At 59.7% G+C, this 20594-nt stretch overlaps 4 protein-coding genes across 7 annotated transcripts; 3 read left to right on the top strand and 1 right to left on the bottom strand.

The window, feature by feature from the left end:
* Positions 1-444: 444 nt before the first annotated feature.
* Positions 445-2116, top strand: SCGB1C1 (secretoglobin family 1C member 1). Its single transcript, XM_044750272.2, has 3 exons — positions 445-529; positions 1312-1511; positions 1951-2116. Exons 1-3 carry the CDS (start codon positions 475-477, stop codon positions 1981-1983), a joined length of 288 nt encoding a protein of 95 aa, XP_044606207.2. The 5' UTR covers positions 445-474; the 3' UTR covers positions 1984-2116.
* Positions 2117-3598: 1482 nt separating this feature from the next.
* CIMAP1A (ciliary microtubule associated protein 1A) lies at positions 3599-6473 on the top strand. 2 transcript variants are annotated; one of them, XM_014861032.3, is made up of 6 exons: positions 3599-3707; positions 3928-4128; positions 4578-4679; positions 4869-4990; positions 5776-5916; positions 6384-6473. In XM_014861032.3, the coding sequence occupies exons 1-6, from the start codon at positions 3599-3601 to the stop codon at positions 6471-6473; spliced, it is 765 nt and encodes a 254-aa protein (XP_014716518.1). The 2 variants fall into 2 exon arrangements, with proteins under 2 accessions (XP_014716518.1, XP_070343370.1); XM_070487269.1 differs by lacking the exon at positions 5776-5916.
* A 1730-nt stretch (positions 6474-8203) lies between these two features.
* BET1L (Bet1 golgi vesicular membrane trafficking protein like) lies at positions 8204-13045 on the bottom strand. 2 transcript variants are annotated; one of them, XR_006515361.2, is made up of 5 exons: positions 12738-13045; positions 11480-11571; positions 11142-11198; positions 10641-10999; positions 8204-8996 (listed from the first exon to the last, which is right to left on the bottom strand). XR_006515361.2 is itself a non-coding variant. In XM_044750449.2 (4 exons), exons 1-4 carry the CDS (start codon positions 12754-12756, stop codon positions 10832-10834), a joined length of 336 nt encoding a protein of 111 aa, XP_044606384.2. In that variant the 5' UTR covers positions 12757-13045; the 3' UTR covers positions 8204-10831. The 2 variants fall into 2 exon arrangements, 1 of the variants encoding a protein (XP_044606384.2); XM_044750449.2 differs by having other exon boundaries at positions 8204-10999.
* Positions 13046-13902: 857 nt separating this feature from the next.
* Positions 13903-19816, top strand: RIC8A (RIC8 guanine nucleotide exchange factor A). Of its 2 annotated transcripts, none has more exons than XM_014861064.3 (10): positions 13903-14150; positions 14430-14477; positions 14554-15144; positions 15635-15726; positions 16317-16467; positions 17556-17651; positions 17735-17879; positions 17955-18099; positions 18513-18632; positions 19017-19816. In XM_014861064.3, the coding sequence occupies exons 1-10, from the start codon at positions 14067-14069 to the stop codon at positions 19135-19137; spliced, it is 1593 nt and encodes a 530-aa protein (XP_014716550.1). In that variant the 5' UTR covers positions 13903-14066; the 3' UTR covers positions 19138-19816. The 2 variants fall into 2 exon arrangements, with proteins under 2 accessions (XP_014716550.1, XP_070344667.1); XM_070488566.1 differs by having other exon boundaries at positions 13938-14150; positions 14312-14477.
* Positions 19817-20594: the final 778 nt, after the last annotated feature.

Below are 20594 nucleotides of genomic sequence, written 5' to 3'. Positions count from 1 at the left end.
CATCTCACACCACCCAGATCCACAGGCCCAGGAAGTCCCTACCCCTCTGCCCCCATGGAGCCCTCCAGGCTGACCCACAAGGCAAGCAGAGCAGAGTGGGGATTCTCACTCCAAAAGAAAGGCCTGGGCCCGACCCCAGAGCCTGTCACTCTCAGCCTCAGGCCAGGTATGGTGAGAGGACACCAGCTCCACCGTCCTTCCTCAGTGACCAGCTTCTCAGTGACATGGCCCCCTCACCTATGTCCACTCCCCCTAAAACCATCTGCCCACCACCCCTCACAAAGCACCCCAAGTCCGTTGCTACTTAGCACCCCCAGGGGGCCAAGGATAAGGATACACCCTGGGCTCCCCACCTGTGTTCTCACTGGCCAGGTCATGATGGGCAGGTCCGGCCCGCCCCTGGGCCAGGTGCCACCTGTGAGGAATAAAGCCACAGCTGCCGAGGTGGCTCCAGAGGAAGCACCGCTGTCGACCATGAAGGGGAGCAGCACCGTCCTGCTGGTGGCCCTCACCTTGCTCTGCACCTGCAGTGAGTCTGACGGTGTCCAGCACACTCTCCGCATGGGGGATGGGTGGGAAACGGGGAGCTAGGAGTCCAGACACTGTGCCCCTCACAGTGAATCGTGCCCACCTTCCCAGGTGCCCACCTGCCTCCAGTACAGAACCGGGCTGGGGCCAACAGCCCTGGCACCCCTGCCGACCCCAGTTCCCTCACAGCCCCACCTCAGCACGAGACCAAGCCCAAATGACCCAACCCCAGCCCAGCTCCAGCCTCTGCCGCAGTGGCACCATCAAGCCCAGCATCACCAACCCAGACTAGAACAGCCTCACCCCAACCCTCCAAGCCCCAGGCCAGGCAACCTCGAGGGAAGGGAAATTCCTGCCACATCAGAGGGGGACTTTCCTTCCCCAGTGATGCCAGGGGACCCAGAGTGGAGAGAGGCAGCTGAGGTGGGGGCGGTAGGAGGGGTTTGCAGCAGCTGGACTTGGGGATGTTGTGGAGGAAGATCTGGGGCGGGTGAGGCAGGGTAATCGTTGGGGGATGCCTGGGGCGGGCGAGATGAGGGAAACATGGGGGACGCCTGGCTCTGGCGAGATGAAGGAATCGTGGGGGACGCCTGGCTCTGGTGAGATGAGGGAATCGTGGGGGTCGCCTGGGGGGGGGGGTGTGGGCTGATAGGGAAGGGCTGGGGCCAGTGTGTGGGTTCACAGGGAAGGGCTGGGGCCGCTGAGGGTGGCGCACTGGGAGGTCTGGGGCTGGGATTGAAATGGAGCCTTTTGTCCTGGTGTCATCTCACCCCCACGCTACAGAGCTGGCCACAGGAGAGGACAACAATGAATTTTTCATGGACTTCCTGCAAACACTGCTGGTGGGGTCCCCAGAGGAGCTCTACGAGGAGCCCCTTGGCAAGTATGATGTCAATGCAGATGCCAAGGCAGCACTGACGGAGCTCAAGTCCTGCATAGACGGTCTTCAGCCTGAGCACAAGGCGGAGCTGATCAAGCTGCTGGTACTGTGGCCAGGGGCACCCCATTCCCTAAAGGACTGCAGCCCTAGCAGGACCCACAGCCCTGCTCCCCAGGCCCTCCACCAAATGCTGTCATCCCTGATCACCTGTCCAACACAGGCCCCCACAGCCTACCACACCACAGACACCCCAGCCTGCCTCAGCCAGCAGAGATGGACATCCGAGACCTCACTGTCTACAGAGCAGCCCTCGGCTTCCCCCTTCTCACACATACATGCAAAAGCACACATGCACACAAGTGCACACAAATGCAACATACGGGCACACAAACCACTTCCCCAGCGGCAAGAGGGGGACCAGCCACAATATGCCAGAGCCCACCATCCCCCCAGAGGCTGGGGGGGCCTGTTTGCCTGGTGGAGCTGTGACTCTCTACTTACTGATCACCAGCCTTCTTGGCCCACACGTGTCTGCCTTCCAGGTGCAAGTGCTGGGCAGTGAGGACGGCGCCTAGCAGACCCCAGACAAGGCTCCAGGCAGCCATAGGACCAGCTACAGAAGCAGCCACGGCCACGCTGCCCCATGACCACTTCATCACATGTAAATTTATTCCCAAACTGTCCAATCAATAAAGCCTCCTGCAGCTCAGGCTCTGGCTCCTGTCTCTCCCCACAGTCAGGGACACAACCACAGGCACACGCATACACAGGGTCATGTGCGCAGAGCATGCACCTATGAGTAACCTTACACAGGACATGCAGGCAGGTACACAGAACGAGACAGACAGAAAGGCAGATGTGCAGACGCAGGGAGGCATGTGGACGTGAGAAGGTCTGCAGAGGCAGTGGTGGGAGGCAGGACCAGGGGTTCAGAGCAGAAAGGGGCAAAGAGCCTCAGAAAGAAGATGTGGCCAGGGCTAGGGGGACAGCTGGGTGACCAGTGCTCTGCATCTAAAGGCTGTCATTCCGAGACAATAAATACACACAATATCCACATGGCAAGGGTCCAGGGGGTTGAGAGCAATCTCTCTCCCCAAAGTCACCCAAGGAAAGAGTCTGCCTGGAGAGATGCAGACCCGAGCCGGAGCCCCATGAGGAGCCCTGACAAAGTCGAGAAGGACACTTGCTCACAAGAATGCCAGTGGGACAGCAGGGTCTGAGAAAGGTCCCATAGGAGTGCCACGCCAACTCCCGCCCACCCCCAACCAGCACAGACTCTACCCTCACTCTGGATCCCACAATCCCCAACAGCCAGAGCCTTCCTGTGCCTCAGTTTCCCCAGCTCAGTAGTCTCCACTGGAGGCAGGGCAGAGTAGGTTCAGCTCTGCCCCTCATCACCTTTGCTCCTTGGCCACCCCAGCTCTGGGCCCATGGTCTCACTGTCCCTTTTCCTGCCCTCTGCGCCTCTGTCCTGCCCACTATCACGAGGAGCAGAGCACTCCTAGGATCAGAGCTGTGCCTGGAAGGGCTGGGAGGCCCTCAGGCTGAGGCCATTGTTTCCATCACAGACAGTGATCTAGAACCCACCATCCCACAAAGCCACATTCTAGAGCTCAGAGGCCGGGACCCCTCCCCAATTCTCGAAGCCCCTGGGAGGAGAGGTCTTCCTCTCCATGCTCCTTTTTCGGGAACACCCTGGCACCAAGGATGGTGCAACAGGACCGCCTCTGAGGCTTGGTCTGTAGGTTGCTCTGAGCGTTGCTCCTGGACGAGAAGGTAAGGGACCCTCTAGAGAAGCCCTCCCCGCATGGCACAGCCTCAGCCAAGAAGCTCCGCACCTTTGCCTGCTGCTCCTTACCCAGTCATGCCTGGGGTCCTCTGAGTAGAGGAACCTGCCCAGACCTCCTTAGAGCCAGAGAGGGGTGGCCAGTGAGGACCTGAAGAGGCAGCTCTTCTGGGCTTGTTCACGAGGGTCCGACACTCTTCTTGGGGGTTGGTGAAGGCATAGCGAACCACGATTCCAAGCAGAGGCTCCCACTGCCCTTAAGCCTGGGCCCCAGCTTGAGACCCTGCTGAGGAGGCTGTGGCCTGCAATTCTGCCTGTCAGTGGGGGCAAAAGCACGGACCGGGGAGAGGCAGCTGGGGCTTTCCAGCACCTGGTCACCCTCCCGTCCACGGACAGAGCCAGCCATGGCAGAGGAGGTATGGGTGGGCACCTGGAGGCCACATCGCCCCCGGGGGCCCATCATGGCCCTCTACAGCAGCCCTGGACCCAAGTACTTGATTCCACCTACCACGGGTAAGCACCAGTGAGTGCGGGAGGGAGCTGGGCGAGGGGCAGGAGCCAGGTCTGAGGTGGGACTGGGGAGGGCCTGGTGGGGCCTGGGGAGGGTCTGAGGTGGGCCTGGTCGGGTCTGCCGCTCATCCCTGACTCCCAGCCCATCAAGTGTTCTGGAGTCAATAGGGTGGGGAGAAGGGTGGGGTCTGGCTCCAGGGTATTCAAAGCCCCTTCCCCACAGGCTTCGTGAAGCACACACCCACCAAGCTTCGTGCACCAGCCTACAGCTTCCGAGGGGCCCCCATGCTCCTGGCAGAGAACTGCTCCCCTGGGCCTCGCTACAGTGTGAACCCCAAGATACTGAGGACTGGAAAGGACCTTGGCCCTGCCTACTCCATCCTGGGGCGCTACCGCACCAAGACCACACTGACCCCCGGCCCTGGTGAGTGACCTTGGCCCAGCCCAGCCCAGCCAGTAGCCACTGCATGTCCTGGTGAGGCAAGGGTGTGAGGGAGCACACCCATCCTCGTCCTCCTGTCCCAGCTTTCTCCTTGAGGGAGATACCATGAGGCCTGGGAGCTGCTGACTGTAAAGCAGCCTCGGAGGCCCTTGAGCCCAGGTCTATCCTGGGCTTTTCTTGGCCTGAGTCCCTGTACCAGGTCCACATCAGACCCCACTCTCCCTCCTCAAAAGTGGCCTCTGTCTCCCGCATTCCCGCAGCCAGCCTTTCCATCCTGGACACGCCCTGACCAATCTCAGTCACCATCCATGTTGGGGCCTGGAGGCCCCATGCCTGCAATGTTGGGGGGTCCTCCTTGAGCCCCAGAGCCAGGCACCTGCATGGATGGTCCTTGCCCTCCCAGCACCTTCTCCACTCCTTTCCTCCCCTAGGTGACTACTTCCCAGAGAAATCTACCAAGTATGTGTTTGACTCAGCGCCCAGCCACTCCATTTCTGCCCGGACCAAGACCTTCCGAGTGGACAGCACTCCAGGTCCGCAGCAGCCCCCACAGCCCACCGCCAACTGGGTCGGGGATCCCAGGTGGGGCAAGTGGGGCAGGTGGGGGTGAGCAACCTAATGGCTAGTCTCCTGGAGCTGGAAAGTCCCAGGGAAGGAGCTGGTGGAGGTTCTGGACACGGGACCCTGTCCAGCCTGAGACTCAGTGCCCATGCACCCTGCAGGCCCTGCCGCCTACATGCTGCCCATGGTGATGGGGCCCCACACTGTCGGCAAGGTCTCCCAGCCCTCCTTCTCCATCAAGGGCCGCAGCAAGCTGGGCAGCTTCAGCGACGACCTGCATAAGGCAAGGGCAGAGCCAGGGCCGACCACTGCTTATCCCCGGGAGAGATGGCTCAGCTGACCCCCTCTCCCAGAACGCAGGACCCAACCAGCCTAACCCCACCCTCCTAAAGCCCCTCAGCTCTTCATCCTCTGGGTGCCTGGGCACTACCTCTGCCCCCTCCAGTGCTGAGGGGGGCTGACAAAGGACAGGACACAGAGGCCAAGGCCTGGCAGGGAGACAGTGACAGTGCTGAGGAGGGCTGAGCAGGAAAGGGGTTTAGGGAGCGCTGCTTGGAGGGCGAGGAGCAGTCTTAGAGAGGGACACGCAGGAAGCAGATGAAGAGAAGCAGCTGTGGGATACTGGAGGGGAAGGTCCTAGCTGCCTGCAGAAACAGCTGATGCAAAGGCCCTGGGGGGATGTGTGGCCCAGAGCTTGCGCAGCCTGGGAGACTGGCAAGGTGGCATCACAGCATCACGACCTTACTGGCCCAGCCCAGCACACAAGCCTCAAGTCCAGGACAGCCTCCCAGCCAGGAAGGGCCTGTCTCAAGCACACTCACAGAAGGGAGGAGCCTGGGGCTGGCGCATACTTGGGCGTTATCGCCATGGCAAGGCTGAAGGAGGGTGGTGATGTCTCACATGGGGAAGGGGTCCCACAGCACTGGGTGTGACTGCTGACTGGAGATGGAAGGGGCCCAACACACAAACGCACAGTGACTGACCCCCACTGTCCGACGCTGGCCCCCTGCCTTCTGGGGTCACATGCCCTGGCAGGCCGAGCCTCTCTGAGCCTCTTTTCCCTCCCAGACCCCAGGTCCTGCAGCCTACCAGCAGACCGATGTGCAGGTGACTAAGTTCAAGGCTCCACAGTACACCATGGCTGCCCGAGTGGTGCCCCCAGGGGACAAGACTCTCAAGCCAGGACCAGGAGCCCACAGCCCAGAGAAGGTCTGCGAAGGGCACAGCCCAGAGGGGTGCAGTGGGGAGTGGGGGTGACATGGCCACCACCAGAGGGCACAGCCCAGGGGGGTTGACTTTGGGGTCATGGCACTGGGGGGTTGGGTTACAGGGCACAGCCCGGGGGGTTGGGAGGAGGGAATGGCCCAGGGGGATGGTGGAGGATGGGCCTGTGAGCCTGCATGGGTCACAGCAGCCATGCACCCTCAGAATGCTGTGCCTTTCTGGTACCTGACCCTTTTCTCCAGCTGGCAGTCTCTGCATCACCAGACAGTAGGGACAGTTAATGCTGCTGAGTGCTCACCACATGCCAGACTCTGAGTTCAAAACTGGCAGTGTGGCCTTTGTGCTGGTACAGCAAGGTCACCGTCAGCAGCCCCAGCTCCAGCCCCAGTGAGGGCAGAGCCTGCAGGTGTGGGCAAGGTTGCCAGTTCCTCTCATAGCCTCTGCTTTCCCAGGTGACAGTGACCAAGCCCTGCGCCCCCATTGTCACCTTTGGCATCAAACATTCTGACTACATGACACCCCTGGTCGTGGACGTGGAATAGCCTTGGACCCCACCCCAGCCCGCCTCCTGAGCCTCTGTATATCACATTCCCACAAGACTCCCTGGGCCACAGGCTTGGGCCTCCTCCACCAGCTGGGCTGCAGCCAGCTTGGCCCTGCAGGACAGAGCACGCTTGTTGGACAATTGTAACCAGTTATTTTTTCTATGCAACTTTCTCCTTTGCTAATCTTGTTTCCTGATGTGCCCAGATACTTAATAAATCACAGAATCCATTAGCAATGGGTTTGTCCTAGGGGGAAGGGTCATGCTTTTCCAGAACAGGGCCCCCATGGGCTGCAGTGCCAGCCCCGTCGGGTCCCATCCTGGCTTCGAGGCCCTGGGGTATGAATACAGAGAGGGGAGGGCTCCAGAGTGTCAGGCCCTGCCCAGCCTGCTCTCCTGATTCCCTCTGCCTTGAGCCCTGCCCTCCAAGTTTTGTTGTACACCCCGAAGATGATCACACCTGCATCCGTCACTCCCATGTGCTCTCCTCCCTGCATGACTCTCCCCATCGGAGACACGTGCTGTGTGTCCCTTGAGTCCTGTGACCGTCCTGAACAGTGATGCTGCGTGACTTCTGGGGCCAGGCCACATTAACATACAAAGGAAACAGCTTCTGCATGGGTATGCCCCCTTTGCACACCTCCAGCACCAGCCACCGCATGGTGAGGAAGCTCGACACACAGCAAGGCCACGTGCAACGGCCAGGTAGTCAGTCCAGCTGGGCCCTCAGCTCACACCAGCAGGAACTGCAGACGTGAGCGAGCCTTTGGGCAATGGCAGCACCCGCCTCACAACTGGGCGCTGATATCCTAGAGCAGAGACATCAGTCCCTGCTCTGCCTGTCACAAACTCTGAGCACAGTAACTTTGGGACATAAATTGTTACTGTAATGTTATGTGGCTAAGTTTTTTCTTTTTTTTGAGGAAGATTAGCCCTGAGCTGACTACTGCCAATCCTCTTTTTGCTGAGGAAGACTGGCCCTGAGCTAACATCCATGCCCATCTTCCTCTACTTTACACGTGAGACGCCTACCACAGCATGGCTTTTGCCAAGCGGTGCCATGTCCGCACCTGGGATCCAAACCGGTGAACCCCGGGCCGCCGAGAAGCAGAATGTGTGAACTTAACCGCTGCGCCATGGGGCCAGCCCCTGTGGCTAAGTTTTAAGGTTACCTGTCACACATCAAAGGTAACACAGGAAGCATGGGAGGACACGGGCAGGGAAGGTGGTGTCTGAGCTGTACCTGGAAAGGCATTCCAAGAGGCTGCAGAGTCCAAGGCCAGACCTCTGGGTTTCACTCCACCTTGGGGAGAGGTCACTATGGACCTCAGGGCAGCTGTCCCTGTCCGTCACCCCTGTGGGACAGTCGGCTGTAGCTGTACAAAGCACAATACAGCTCCTGACCCTCACTCTGCTGTGACCCTGCCAGGCCACTGCTCTAAGCACCTCACGCTTATCCATTTCATCCTTAAGAGATAACGTCATCATCAGCCCCACTTGAGTGACTGAAACTTGGGCAGAGAAAGGTTGACCAGTAGGAAAGGGCAAGCATGTGACCACCCTCCCAAGGGGACAAATGAGGAGGGGTGCAGGGACCCCGGTGAACCGGAGACGGGGAAGGAAGGAGGGTCTAGACAGTCAATGCCCACAGCCAGTCTGTCGACCATAGTCAGTTCCAGACAAAACTCTCTCAAGCCAGCAGGGAAACAAGGACACCAAAGACTAGTGTACTTTGTCATGAAGCTGTTTATTCCAACCTTTAGTGTTAAATGCCTTGTTCTTGAATTATGGGACAGGACCGGGCAATCTGTTCCCACTTGGCACAGACTGGGGACCCAGGTCCTTCTTTGTTGTCCCAGTATCGGGATCAATGTCAGCAAACCCTAGTGATCCACAAGATGAGGGGCTGAGGGCACAGGGCCGAACAGAGGGAGGCAAAGACCCCACAGGAAACCCTGCTCTGCCACAGTGGCAGCAGGGCTGCCACGCCCCCTCCGTAGAATTCATCCCAAAACGAGAATGAGAAACAAAAAGCAAACCTGAAAGGAACTAAACCCCAGACCCCAAGAACTGGCAGGGCTGCAGGAAGCCAAGGAGATGGAAGTGGGGAGGCAGAGACAAGAGACCTGAGGTGAAAACGGAGGTCTCAAGAGAGCAGCAAAAAGCACTTTCCAAGGTCACCCTGAAACACAAAATCTAACTTCCGAGTCTGCACTGGCAAGACGAGCGGACACAGCACAGCAACGGCATCCTCGGGTGTGACGGACTTCCCGTGGCTGAGCCAAGCTCTCAGGAGGTAAGGTTAGACCTCAGGCCCAGGAAAGGCAGGGGATGCAGAGCGTGGGTTCAAGTGTGTCTGCAGGCCTGTGGCAACACTGGATGCAGACACTGTGCAGGCAGTGGCTATCAAGCTTGGTGACCAGGGGGCAGGTCCCCACGACAGGTGTGATGAGATGAGCAGAAGGCTAATCCAAAGCCATGGTGACAGTGACGCTGGGGAGTGAGGAAGGACCACGAGAACCTGTGAAGGAATGTCGGGAGGGGGAAGCAGTCAAGCCCGAGACATGGAGGCAGGAAGATCGATCTCACTGGGTGAGAATCGAGCACACTGGAGTGGGGCCCTCAGAACAGAGCGCCTAGAGGAGTGGGGCGATCAGAAAAGAACACCTGGAGGGGTGGGGTGATCAGAACACCTGGAGAAGTGGGGTGATCATAACAGAACACCTGGAGAAGTGGGGCGACCAGAACACCTGGAGGAGGGGTGCGGTAATTGGAAAAGAACACCTGAAGGAGTGGGGTGATCAGAACAGAGCACCTGGAAGCAAGAAGGTGGGATCCTCCTCCTCCAGGAGGCTGAAGGGCCCAGCCAGGTGTGATGGCACGGAGAAGAGTGCTGTGGTGAGAGGCTGGGCTGCTGGAGGGAAGTGGGAGAGGAAGGGGAAAGGAGGAGGACAGGAGCAGCAGCGGCACCAGGAGGCAAGGTGCCCGGGGATGGAGACCAAAGCAAAGGGGCGTCAGGAGCTGACAGGTACCAGGCTGTGGCTGACACGTGGTCAATATGTGTGACCACACAAGGTGTGACCACGTGGGTGCGTGAACAGTGAGCCAATAATGATTGGGAAATAAGGGAGTGACTGGGAAGGCAGAAAATAAGAACAAGGACAAGGAACAACACAGAGGCGATAACTCATTTCTTACAAGTGTTTTCATGTGAAAACAAAGCTGCTGGGATCTCACTGTGGGGTGAGAAGAGGCCACTGGTCCAGCTGGACTTGTGGTTCGGTTGGTGCGAGCATGGGGCTGACAAAGCGGGTAGTGAAGGCCCAGGAAGAGGTGGGCAAGGAGGGCAGTCTGCAGAGGCTGGGGAGGAGGGGGTTGCTCAGAGCTCCCTCATAGCAAGGGGAGATTTGCTATGGGAGGAAGCGCTGGACTTAGGGGAAGGGAAATTGCCTAGTGATCCTAAAGAAGTGACCTACGGGTCCTATGAAGAGAATCCTTACAGGGAAGCCTCCTGTCTAGAAACACAGAAGGACCCCCATACCCTTCCTGACTCTGAAATGCCAAATGGGCCTATTTCTAGACATCTTGTCTCCGAAAATACATCTGTGGTGCTGGGAAGACCTTGCATCCTGAGAAAATGCGAGTGTCTGCTCCTGGATACATGGCCACAAGATCCAGAAGGATCGGGGCCCAGCGCCTTCAGCCAAGACTGCAGCCCACTCCTTCATCCGCAAGCCCCTAAACTTCCCCGAGGGTCGGGCTTCAGCTATGGGACTGGAGAGCAGGCACAGAGACCCAGTACAGGACTCTCAACTCCCACTGGTCTACCCATGCTCAGGATCCCTGGTCAGGAGTCACTGCCACCTCTGGTCTGAGACCTGGTCAGAGAAAACAGTGCTGATTTGAGGTTCACAACCACACCCTCTTCCTGTATCAGCTCCAGGCACCTCAGATACCAGACATGGCCTTACCCAAACTAGCATGGGACAGAGGAGCCTGGAGACGTCAGTCCTGAGGGGCGGGGGAAGGGCTGCTGGCCACAGGTGGCCACATCCAAGATCCCTAGCTGCTCTGCTCAGTCCTGGCTCTGCTGGCACCTCTAACACCTGGGCTGGCAGAGGGGGCTGAACTTTGGTTTCCCCAAAGGAAAGGGCCTCTTGCACACCTGGGACCAACCAACATGAGCTCACTGGGTCAGAAGCAGCCATGGGCTCCCAGCCACAAGGAAGAAGATTCCTAAGCCACGATCATCGTTTCAAAGGAGTATTTTGTAGGAAGGTCCTCTGGAGCCCAAGACATCAGGCAGGGTAAGACGCTGGTTGCCCCGTGCACCCACAGAAGGCAGCTCTCACTGGCTCACGTCCTTGCCCTTGACAGAAAGTAGGAGAGGATGAAGAAGGCCACGATCAGTCCCACAGCCACACCGCATAGGAGCTTCCGGTTGTCTCGCCCAGACCGCGCCATCATGGAAAAGCGCTTCACACTCCCCGTGAGCAGGCTCGTCATGCTTGTGAAATCCGTGTCCTGAGGGAGGAATCCCAGCACCATCACATGAGTGCAGCCTCCAAGACCCACGTGAAGATGCTGCAGGAGACATGGGGGCCTGTATAGCAGGCGAAGTGGGGCAAAGGTGACGAAAATATTCACACATACCACAGACCCTTACCATGCCATCCAGGTACCGGTTCTGGTCCTCTGCATCCCGATCGATGTCCAGGGCCAGCTGGTCAGGACAGAGGGGTCAGAGTCAGGCCAGGGAAGACACACAGGATGGTACCTGACCCCCTATAAGACCAGCAGACCCTGCCAACTACTCTGCCAAACACAGTGCCGCCAGCAGAGGTCAGGAGGTCCAAGTGTCACCTGGGCCTCACACAGGTGAGTGCTGCCACGGATGGGACAAGGAAGATGAGAACTACGTGAAACCCTTCCAGGCCTAGACCCTCCCTCTGATCCCTGCTCCAGGGTGCCAGGTGGAGGTGAAACGGGAGGACCCCCACTGACCGATTTGAGTCTGGTAACCTTGGAGGCCAAGCTGTCAGCCATCCGCTTGTTCTCCCGGTCTAGGATCTCCTCCACAGCGCCAGGGCTCTGAGCTGCAGAGAGAGGGAGACTGAGGAGTGCATCCACCCACAGGCACCGCCCTTCATCCCTGCATGACAGCCCTTTGTGGCCTCAAGGCTCTCACTACGGTCCCATATGGCTGACTTGGACGTCTGGGGGGACTGAGCCCACTTGGGTCTGATGAACAAGTCCAGCCCCAACCGAGGGTCCGGTACAAGGACTTCACACACGAGACCGCCTGCGTAGACAAGTGTGCGTGGGCACCCATCACATGAGCACATGCCCTGGGTACATGGCCAGGACGGATGGGCACCCCCAAGATGTACAGCCCTAGAGTTCAGCCCAACTGGCATTTTCTGATACTCTGTCACAGAACCTGTACCATCTCTCCACAGATGTCACCACCAGTGTACATGAGGCCTTTCTCAGAAAAAAACAGTAAACTCTGGCACAAATCAAGAAAAGACTGTGAGTGGTGGCCTGCAGGGATGACCTGCGAATTCGGTCCTCAAAAGGTGACAAGTAACCACGGAAGAAACAACCGAGCACAGCTCCCCAACACCCAAAACTGGGGACGCTGAGGTCGATCCCGAGGGCAGGGCCTAGGCCTGCTGCCTCTGCATCCCACACAGGTCCTAGTACGACAGCCGGGTCACCGTGCTTGCCGAGACCTGGCCCATGACTAGGGCTGTGCCAGGTGGTACGGAACTGCTGTCACAGCAGGTGGGTGAGAACCGCCTCCCCCAAGTTCAGAGTGCAAATGTGCCCCCGGCCAGATGCCTCAATAGGACCCATCTAACGGGGGCGCAGCTCTAGAACTACCGATGTGCACAGACCCCACAGGAAGGGGTGTCAGCGTCCTACCAACCACTTCACGTTAATTCCTCAACGGTCACGACAGGCCGGTGAGACAGGCAGACGAGGACGGGGCTCCCAAGGGCAAAGGGGGTGCCCAGGGCCCGGGCGCCACGAGGCCTTCTTGGGCCCTCCCACCACACACAGCCTCCCTCCTAGGGGCGGCCTCCGGGCCCAGGCGGCCGGCCGAGGCCCGGGCAGAACCACCTGGCACGGGCGGAGCGGTACGGGCTCCGGGCACGCAGACCCCGCAGCTTCGCGGAGCAGACGCAGGGCCCCGCGACCCCTCCACGGCGCGGCTGGGCGGGGCCCGCAGGACCCGGGTCTGCTCTCCCGCGCTCACCCCGCGCCCAGTCCGCCATCGTGCCGGCTTGGCTCCAACCTCCTCGGACGTGGCGCAGCCGCGGGAAAGAAACTTCCGGCTCAGGCCCGCCCCTTCCGTCCGAGGCTCCGGCGCAGGGCGCCCAGGCGACGCGGTGGGCACGGAAGTGGCCTGACGTTTGTTCCGCCGCCCGACTCGGGCCGCTTGGGCGTTAGGTTTTTTAACGCCAGTTGCAGCTTCGAGAGACGCTGTCGCAGCCACGCCCTCGAGGGCGGTGTCAGGTCCTAACTGGGAGGAGCTCACGGGCCCTTTCCCGGCCGAGAGACGGGGCAGGGTCGCGACGCAAAGCCGCCCCCGAGGCCCCAGCGGAGCTCGTGCCCGCGACGAGCGAGCGCGCAGGGGACGCCAGGGAAGCCCCTGGAGAGGAAGCGCAGGGGGCGCAGGGCCGGGGCAGCGGTCGGGGCGCTGCCCGAGGGCCCGGCGCGCTAGGCAGGGCAGGAGAACCGTGCTTCTGTCGCCGCCACCGCAGTGGGGCATCTGCTGTGTCACTCAGTCCTCCCGACGACCCGCTGGAATGGCGACTTCGATCATCTCTGCTCTTCCAGGCCGGCCGTGGGTCCGAGTTCCCAGCGAGGAGGCCGCCGCGCACGGCCGGGCTCTGCCTTCCTCCTAACCCTAAACCCTGCTCTCAGCCCCCACGGATATTCGCGCCTGTGCCTGATGCCCTCCCCAGATCCTCCAGGCCCTCTCCCGTCCGCACGTCCTCAGATCCCTCTGCAGCCGCCAGCCTCTCCTTTTCCGCTCACAGCACGGTGCCTGCCTAAAATCGTCCCGTGTGTCCGTTTGTCCGGGTCCGTCCTCGCCTCTGGGACAGACGCTCCACGGAGGGAGGGGCCTGCGGGTCCTGTCCGCCAACATCACAGCGCCTCGCGTGCAGCAGGCACTCAAACACCCGTTTAACAAGCCAAGTGGTGCGGGGCTGCAAAGCCCGTCCCACCTCGGCTTTACGCGACATCCTGTTCCTTCTGAGCAACAAGAGGAGCGCGGGGGGGGGGGGGGGGCCGGGGCGAGAAGCGGAGGGTCACTGTTCGGCTCAAGGGCGTCTCGGCATCTGAGGTCGGACGATCACAGAGTCGGATCTTGAAGCCTGGGCGGCAAAACCTTCTGGTTCCAGCGGGCTGTTCCACCTTAAGGCGCGCGCAGCCCAGGCCCCGCCCCCGCGGCGCCGCGCAGGCGTGTCCCAGCCACCCCCGCGCGCCGAACCGGGGCGGGGCGAGGCGGGCGAACTCGGGCCCCGAGCCGCGGAGTGAGGTCGCTCCCGCCTTCCCGGCGCCAGCTCCCGGGGACGCGATGGAGCCCCGGGCGGTGGCGGACGCCGTCCAAACGGGGGAGGAGGACGTGGTTATGGAGGCTCTGCGCGCGTACAACCGGGAGGTGAGCGGAGCACTGGCCGTGGGGCGTGCAAGGCGGCGGTGTGGTGGGTGGGCGCGACCGGAGGACCTGAGCGTGAGTGCGGCGGGGCCGAGGGCGGAAGGGAGCGGCGGGGAGCGGCGCCGAGCCTGCGAAGAGCCTTAGGGGAGTCGGGCGCGCTGCAGGGGGCAAGTGTGCGGGCCGCCGTCTGTTCGGAGCGGCGCTGCAGCCTCGGGCCTTGTCTCGGAGCCCGGGACCTGCTCGTGCGGACCTGCGGCCCCTGAGCCCCGGGTCTCCCTACAGAACTCCCAGAGCTTCACGTTTGATGACGCCCAGCAGGAGGACAGGAAGGTGGGTGCTGACCGCAGGGAAGGGGGCAGGGCCGGGTCAAGGGGCCTGGTGGAGCCTCTCTCCTCCCCGCCCACAGAGACTGGCGGAGCTACTGGCCTCGGTCTTGGAGCAGGGTTTGCCACCGTCCCGTCGCGTCACCTGGCTGCAGAGCATCCGCATCCTGTCCAGGGACCGCAGCTGCCTGGACCCGTTCATCAGCCGCCAGAGCCTGCAGGCTCTTGCCTACTGTGCTGGCATCTCCGCCTCCGGGGGATCGGTCCCCGAGCCCCTGGACATGGACGTTGTCCTCGAGTCTCTCAAGTGCCTGTGCAATCTTGTGCTCAGCAGCCCGGTGGCACAGGTGCTGGCGGCGGAGGCCCGCCTGGTGGTGAGGCTCGCAGAGCGCGTGGGGCTCTACCGCGAGAGCAGCTTCCCGCACGACGTCCAGTTCTTTGACTTGCGTCTCCTCTTCTTGCTAACTGCGCTTCGCACCGACGTGCGCCAGCAGCTGTTTCAGGAGCTGCAGGGAGTGCGCTTGCTGACTGATGCGCTGGAGCTGACCCTGGGAATGAGCTCTGAAGAGAGCCCCCCTGAGCTCCTTCCTCCCCAGGAGACTGAGCGGGCCATGGAGATCCTTAAAGTGCTCTTCAACATTACCTTCGACTCCATCAAGAGAGAGGTGGACGAGGTGAGGGCTGATTTGAACCCGAGGGTGGGGCTTAACAGCTTGGACATTTCCTGGCTGTGCCTCCCTGCTGTGTACCTTCAAGTTTCTGAGAGAGGACAGGAGGAGCTCTCAGCCTGTTGGAGGAAGCAGGGAGACACCTGGGTAGGGGCCCCAGGAGAGGCTTCTGAGGGAGGTGGAGAGCACATTTGGCTTTTGCAGCCTGGCAGGAGTGCTGTCTGGTGCATGGGGAGGCTGTAAGAGATTCCCAGTCCTGTGGCTGTGAGCATGGGGCAGAGCACAGAGCGTGACTTTGTTCCAAGGTCCGTTGACGTTCTTAATCAGGAGAGTACTTTTTGGGTCGTGTAGGAGAGGCCAAGAAGCCAGGTGTGTAGCAGGGGAGATGTGTGACTAGTGCACCCCGTCCTGCAGTGGAGCAGACAGTGGAACCTCAGCTCGCAGTAGGAGGATGAGTGGGGCTCTCTCTCACAGGAACTTCTTATTCTTTGGTCAGGAAGATGCTGCCCTTTACCGGCACCTGGCAACCCTCCTGCGGCACTGTGTGATGGTCACTGCTGCTGGAGACCGCACAGAAGAGTTCCACGGGTGAGGGTGGGGCCTGTTGTGCTGGGAGGGAAGTGTGCTCACGTGTCTAGACAATGGTTCCCAGCTCTGGTTGTGGATCAGGCTTCACCTTAGAGAGTCTTCAATCCGTCTGCGTGGTGCTAGACACCAGTGTGTTTCCAAAGAGCCCCATCACTTAGACTATGGGGCCAGGACCGGAGAACCCTGAGTCTGGGAACAGGAACATGTCGCTGGACCTTAGGTAGTGGCAGTGGAGGGTGTGGTTTCTACAGAGCAATGTGGGTACTCACTCCTGTTCTCAGTGACCTGTGCCTGGGGGCAGGTCCTGGTTTTCCAGAGGTCATCTATGGTGCTTCAGCCCAGACAGAGGGTCACAGGTGAGGCATCTGCAAAATAGTGCCCCCTCCTCAGGGACCCATGCCACTGAGCAGGAGTGCCCCTGAGATCAGTCCTCTTCTCAACTCTGGCCCCTAGTGCTGCTCCTTAGGCTCCTGGACATTGGCTCACATCATGTGTGGCCCCAGCAGGGGGTACCAAGGGTTGTACCTGTGCTGGGGGATTCGATTTACCAAGCCCCCCCCCCCCCCCCCCCCCGCAACATCTGTCTCTAGCCACACAGTAAACCTGCTGGGGAACTTGCCCCTCAAGTGTCTGGACGTCCTCCTGACCCTGGAGCCGCACGAAGGCTCCCTGGAGTTCCTGGGAGTGAACATGGATGTGATTTGTGTCCTCCTCAGCTTCTTGGAGAAGCGTCTGCACCAGGTGGGCAGTGGGTCTTGCTGTGTGGGCTTTCTAGTGACTCTGGCTTTCCCAATAGCTGCAGTCACTGCTTTTGTGCCATCCATGCTAGTAAGTGGAGATCAGCTCAGCAGTGTGATTTGGGTGATTCCTCCAGCTGCTCTGTGGTCCAGCCAGGTGGGAAGCCAGACTCCTCCCTAAGAAGCACATGGACCTTCCCACACACGCACTTGAAGGTTTACTTCTGCTGGTTACTCCCAGGAAACAAGTTTTCAGCATCTGCTTTTTAGTTTTTTTTGTGGATCCTTCTTGGCGGTCCTGAGAAGCCCTACTGCCTGCTTATGACCTTAGACTTTTAGTGTTTCTGAGCAGAGGCAGCCCTTGGTGACGAGCATCAGCTATCTCTTGGCATCCCTGAGGGGACCCACAGGAACCTTGAGCCAGGAGCTGCCTGATTCCTGCAACTGTACCATGGGATGTTGGCCATCCGGGGGTCTGACCAGTCCCTCTGGGAGCTTGCAGACGTAATGCAGGCTAAAGAACGCAATAGACCAAGACTCAGCAGACCCCTTGGGATCCATGTTACCCCAGTGTGCTGTGAGCTAGGTCACACACCTGGCGCTGGACGCACAGGCCATGACCATCTGTCCCTGCCACTGCTGCAGCTGGCGTTGGGCTGCAGGGAGGGTAAGTGGGGGGAGGCTGGGGAGGGACAGGAGCTCCCGCCTCTCTGGGTCCATGAAGCCCACAGAGTAGGGATTTTGTTCTTGTGTTTTTGGCTGCTGTTTTCTAAGAACACTTTATGTGCCAGTGGTGTGCTAAGAGCTGTAAAAGGCTGGGTTTTCTGACAACCCTGGTTACAGATGAGGAAGCTGGACGCAAAGCAGTTATTTGCCCCATCACAGAGCACGCAAGTGGCTTCCTGACTTAGGTTCCGTCCCCATCCCTCTTGAAGCTCACAGACCCCCACTGCCTGTTCTCAGCCCCTCAGCTGACTGCCTGCGGCAGGGCGTCTTCCCAAGCGCCTCGTGCCAGCACAGCCTAGAGCTCATGTAGCCCCTGGGCTTCCAGTCAGATGGGGCACGGCCCCGGTGACAGAGGCTCTCCTGCAGACGCACAGGCTGAAGGAAAGCGTGGCCCCAGTGCTCAGCGTGCTGACGGAGTGTGCCCGCATGCACCGCCCCGCCAGGAAATTCCTGAAGGCCCAGGTACAGGGCTGGGGGACTGGGGCTGAGCCCTGCTCACAGACCCTGGCCACTCCAGTCCAGGCTGAGGGATGCTGCCTCCCCAGGTGCTGCCCCCACTGCGGGATGTGAGGACCCGGCCTGAGGTCGGGGAACTGCTACGGAACAAGCTTGTTCGCCTCATGACACACCTGGACACCGACGTGAAGAGGGTGGCAGCCGAGTTCCTGTTTGTTCTGTGCTCGGAGAGCGGTGAGTAGGGGGCCCAGCCCCGAGCCTGCCCCTCTCTGGCCACATTCGCACGCTGATCTCTGCCCTGGCCCTCAGTGCCCCGGTTCATCAAGTACACCGGCTATGGGAACGCCGCCGGCCTCCTGGCTGCCAGGGGCCTCATGGCTGGGGGCCGGCCTGAGGGCCAGTACTCGGAGGACGAGGACACGGACACAGATGAGTACAAGGAAGCCAAGGCCAGGTGTGTGCCCCCATGTCCTCAGGCTCCCTCAGTCTGCCCCCATCCCTGTTACCACACCATCTGGACCCATGGGGTGGGCAGGACAGGATGACAAATGCAGAAGACCTTTGGGAATCAGGCACTTGTTCCTACATGACATGTGTCCTGACGTCGGATGTTTTGTTGAGAACACAGAGGCTGAAGGGGCTGAGCAGTCCAGGGACCAGGCGGTCCAGGGATAGGGGCTGGTTAACTGCTGATGCTGGAGGGAGGTCTCTTCCTGCAATTGCCTCACCTCTCCCTGCCCCCAGGAGAGTGAGTTTCTTGCCAGTCCAGGCCCAAGCAGGAAGATGTGGGGCCCCACCAGCCCCTGGCAGCCCCTTCTGTCCTGGAGAGTCACTAATGATACCCCACCCCCCTCCTCTGGGAAGCAGCATAAACCCAGTGACCGGGAGGGTGGAGGAAAAGCCACCAAACCCCATGGAGGGCATGACGGAGGAACAGAAGGAGCATGAGGCCATGAAGCTGGTGAACATGTTTGACAAGCTCTCAAGGTGCGTGGTGTGGCAAGGCGGGGCCCACAGCCAGTAGAAAGGAGGATGGACATGTGTCCTGTCTTGTGAGCCCTGGGAGCTGGAGTCAGAGGAGGGTGCAGGGTTCCAGCAAGGTTGCATTACCCATGCTTGAAATTGCCTGTCCTGGAGGAAGACCCCCAGGGAAGGGTTAGATCGCAATCAGTGTCATGTCCATCTTACAGATGATGCACACTGAGGCCCAGAGAAACTAAGAAACTGCCTAAGGTCTCAGAGCCACCAGGTAGTAGTGAGGATTCAGGCCTGAGGGATACAAGTTCCTACCCAGGCTTCCCTGTCAAAAGGAGCAGCAGGTGGCAGTCGGGGATGAGCAGGACCCAGCCCCACCACACAATTCCCCCACAGGCACAGAGTCATCCAGCCCATGGGGATGAGTCCTCGGGGTCACCTGACATCCCTGCAAGATGCCATGTGCCAGACCATGGAGGGGCAGCTCTCCTCAGACCCCGACTCGGACCCTGATTGAGGATGGCCGCTCTTCCACTCCCCCTTCAGAACTGGTGCTGCTTCCAGAGACGTCCTTGGGGCTGTGACCAGGGAAGCCACAGCCCTCCCTCCACCTTCTCTTTTCTCTCAAAGTTCTGTTCACAGTTTGCCTCTGGTCCAATTTCTTAACTCTAGGACTGCGAGGGTCTTGTCCTGCTACAGCTCTGATAACTCAGCCTTCACTTTCACAAACGCAGTGGTTTCTTTCACATGTGCAAAGGCTGCTGCCTGGACACACAAATGAGCGTGTGTTTGGGGGACCAAGGGCTGAGCGTGGGTGCACGCAGACGAAAGCACTTCCACAGTGAGCCCAGACCAGTGTGTGGGGCAAGCACTGCATTTCACAGGGTAAAAGAACCTGCTAGAACTTTATATACCAACATCAGAAACACACTTCCAAGGTATGCTCTGCTGGTTCCCCACTGAGCACAGGGCCAGTGGGCTCCTCCCATTCTTGGTCCTGGCTCAGCCACCTGCTGTGGGTCCACAGCACCTGAGTTCTCACCGGTTGTGACAAGTGAATCTTGATCCCTCCCACTAGCTTAAACCATAAATACATGAAGGAAATATCCTTTGTAAAACCATAAATCTAGACTTATATGATGCACCACACAGTGTCTCAAAGACATCGTCCTGCAATAAAGAGTTTCAGGCAAGAATGAGTGTGTTTGTGAATGTATGTGTAAAATCTCAAGCGAAGGCACATTAAGAAGAAATAGGAACTAATTTCATTCTTTTCAGAATTCAACAGTTTTGTCTTTTGTTCTCCTTGAGGAGTGAGGCCACCAGACCCCCTTCTGAAATCTCAGTTAAATCTATTCCAAGTGAGCTCCAGCCTAGGGGTCCAGTAGGAGACAATGCTAGAAAGGAGGGAGTGCACGTGGGGTCACAGCCAGGAGTCAGGAAGGTGTGCCTAGAGGTGCTGTCCACGCAGGGCCTCGGGCAAACCCAGCAGAAGGAACCTGTGCAGGAACAAGAAGCTCACAGCAGGTTCCCCCTGGGCAGCCATGTGTCCTGAGCACGGGTCGGGGAGCCCAGGCAGTGGCGTGGCCTGAGCACGGGTCGGGGAGCCCAGGCAGCAGCGTGGCCTGAGCACGGGTTGGGGAGCCCAGCAGGCAACCGGGAGCCAGCCAAGGTTTGTGAGTAATGCCTTCCATGCCTTAGAGGCTCAGTCCAGCGGTGTTACTGAAAGAAGGCCTGGTGGGGAGAATGGGGACAAGGAGACGTGGAAAGCTGCTGGAATAGTCTGGAACAGATGAGTTTCTGGGGGAGAGTGACCAGGAGGTGAGAGGTGCTGGGGCCTCTCAGCTGGAAGAGAGGGCACGAGAGTCCTCTCCAGGGTGAATCCAGGGACGGATCACCTCAGTCCTTGGATTATTCCAGTAGAGGGGACACCCATGCACCCCAAGGTCCCCCTTCCACATTCATTGTTAGCAC

The sequence above is a fragment of the Equus asinus genome, chromosome 17, assembly GCF_041296235.1.
Source record: "Equus asinus isolate D_3611 breed Donkey chromosome 17, EquAss-T2T_v2, whole genome shotgun sequence".
Classification (NCBI taxonomy): Eukaryota; Metazoa; Chordata; class Mammalia; order Perissodactyla; family Equidae; genus Equus; species Equus asinus.
This window is presented reverse-complemented; position numbering and strand designations above follow the sequence as displayed.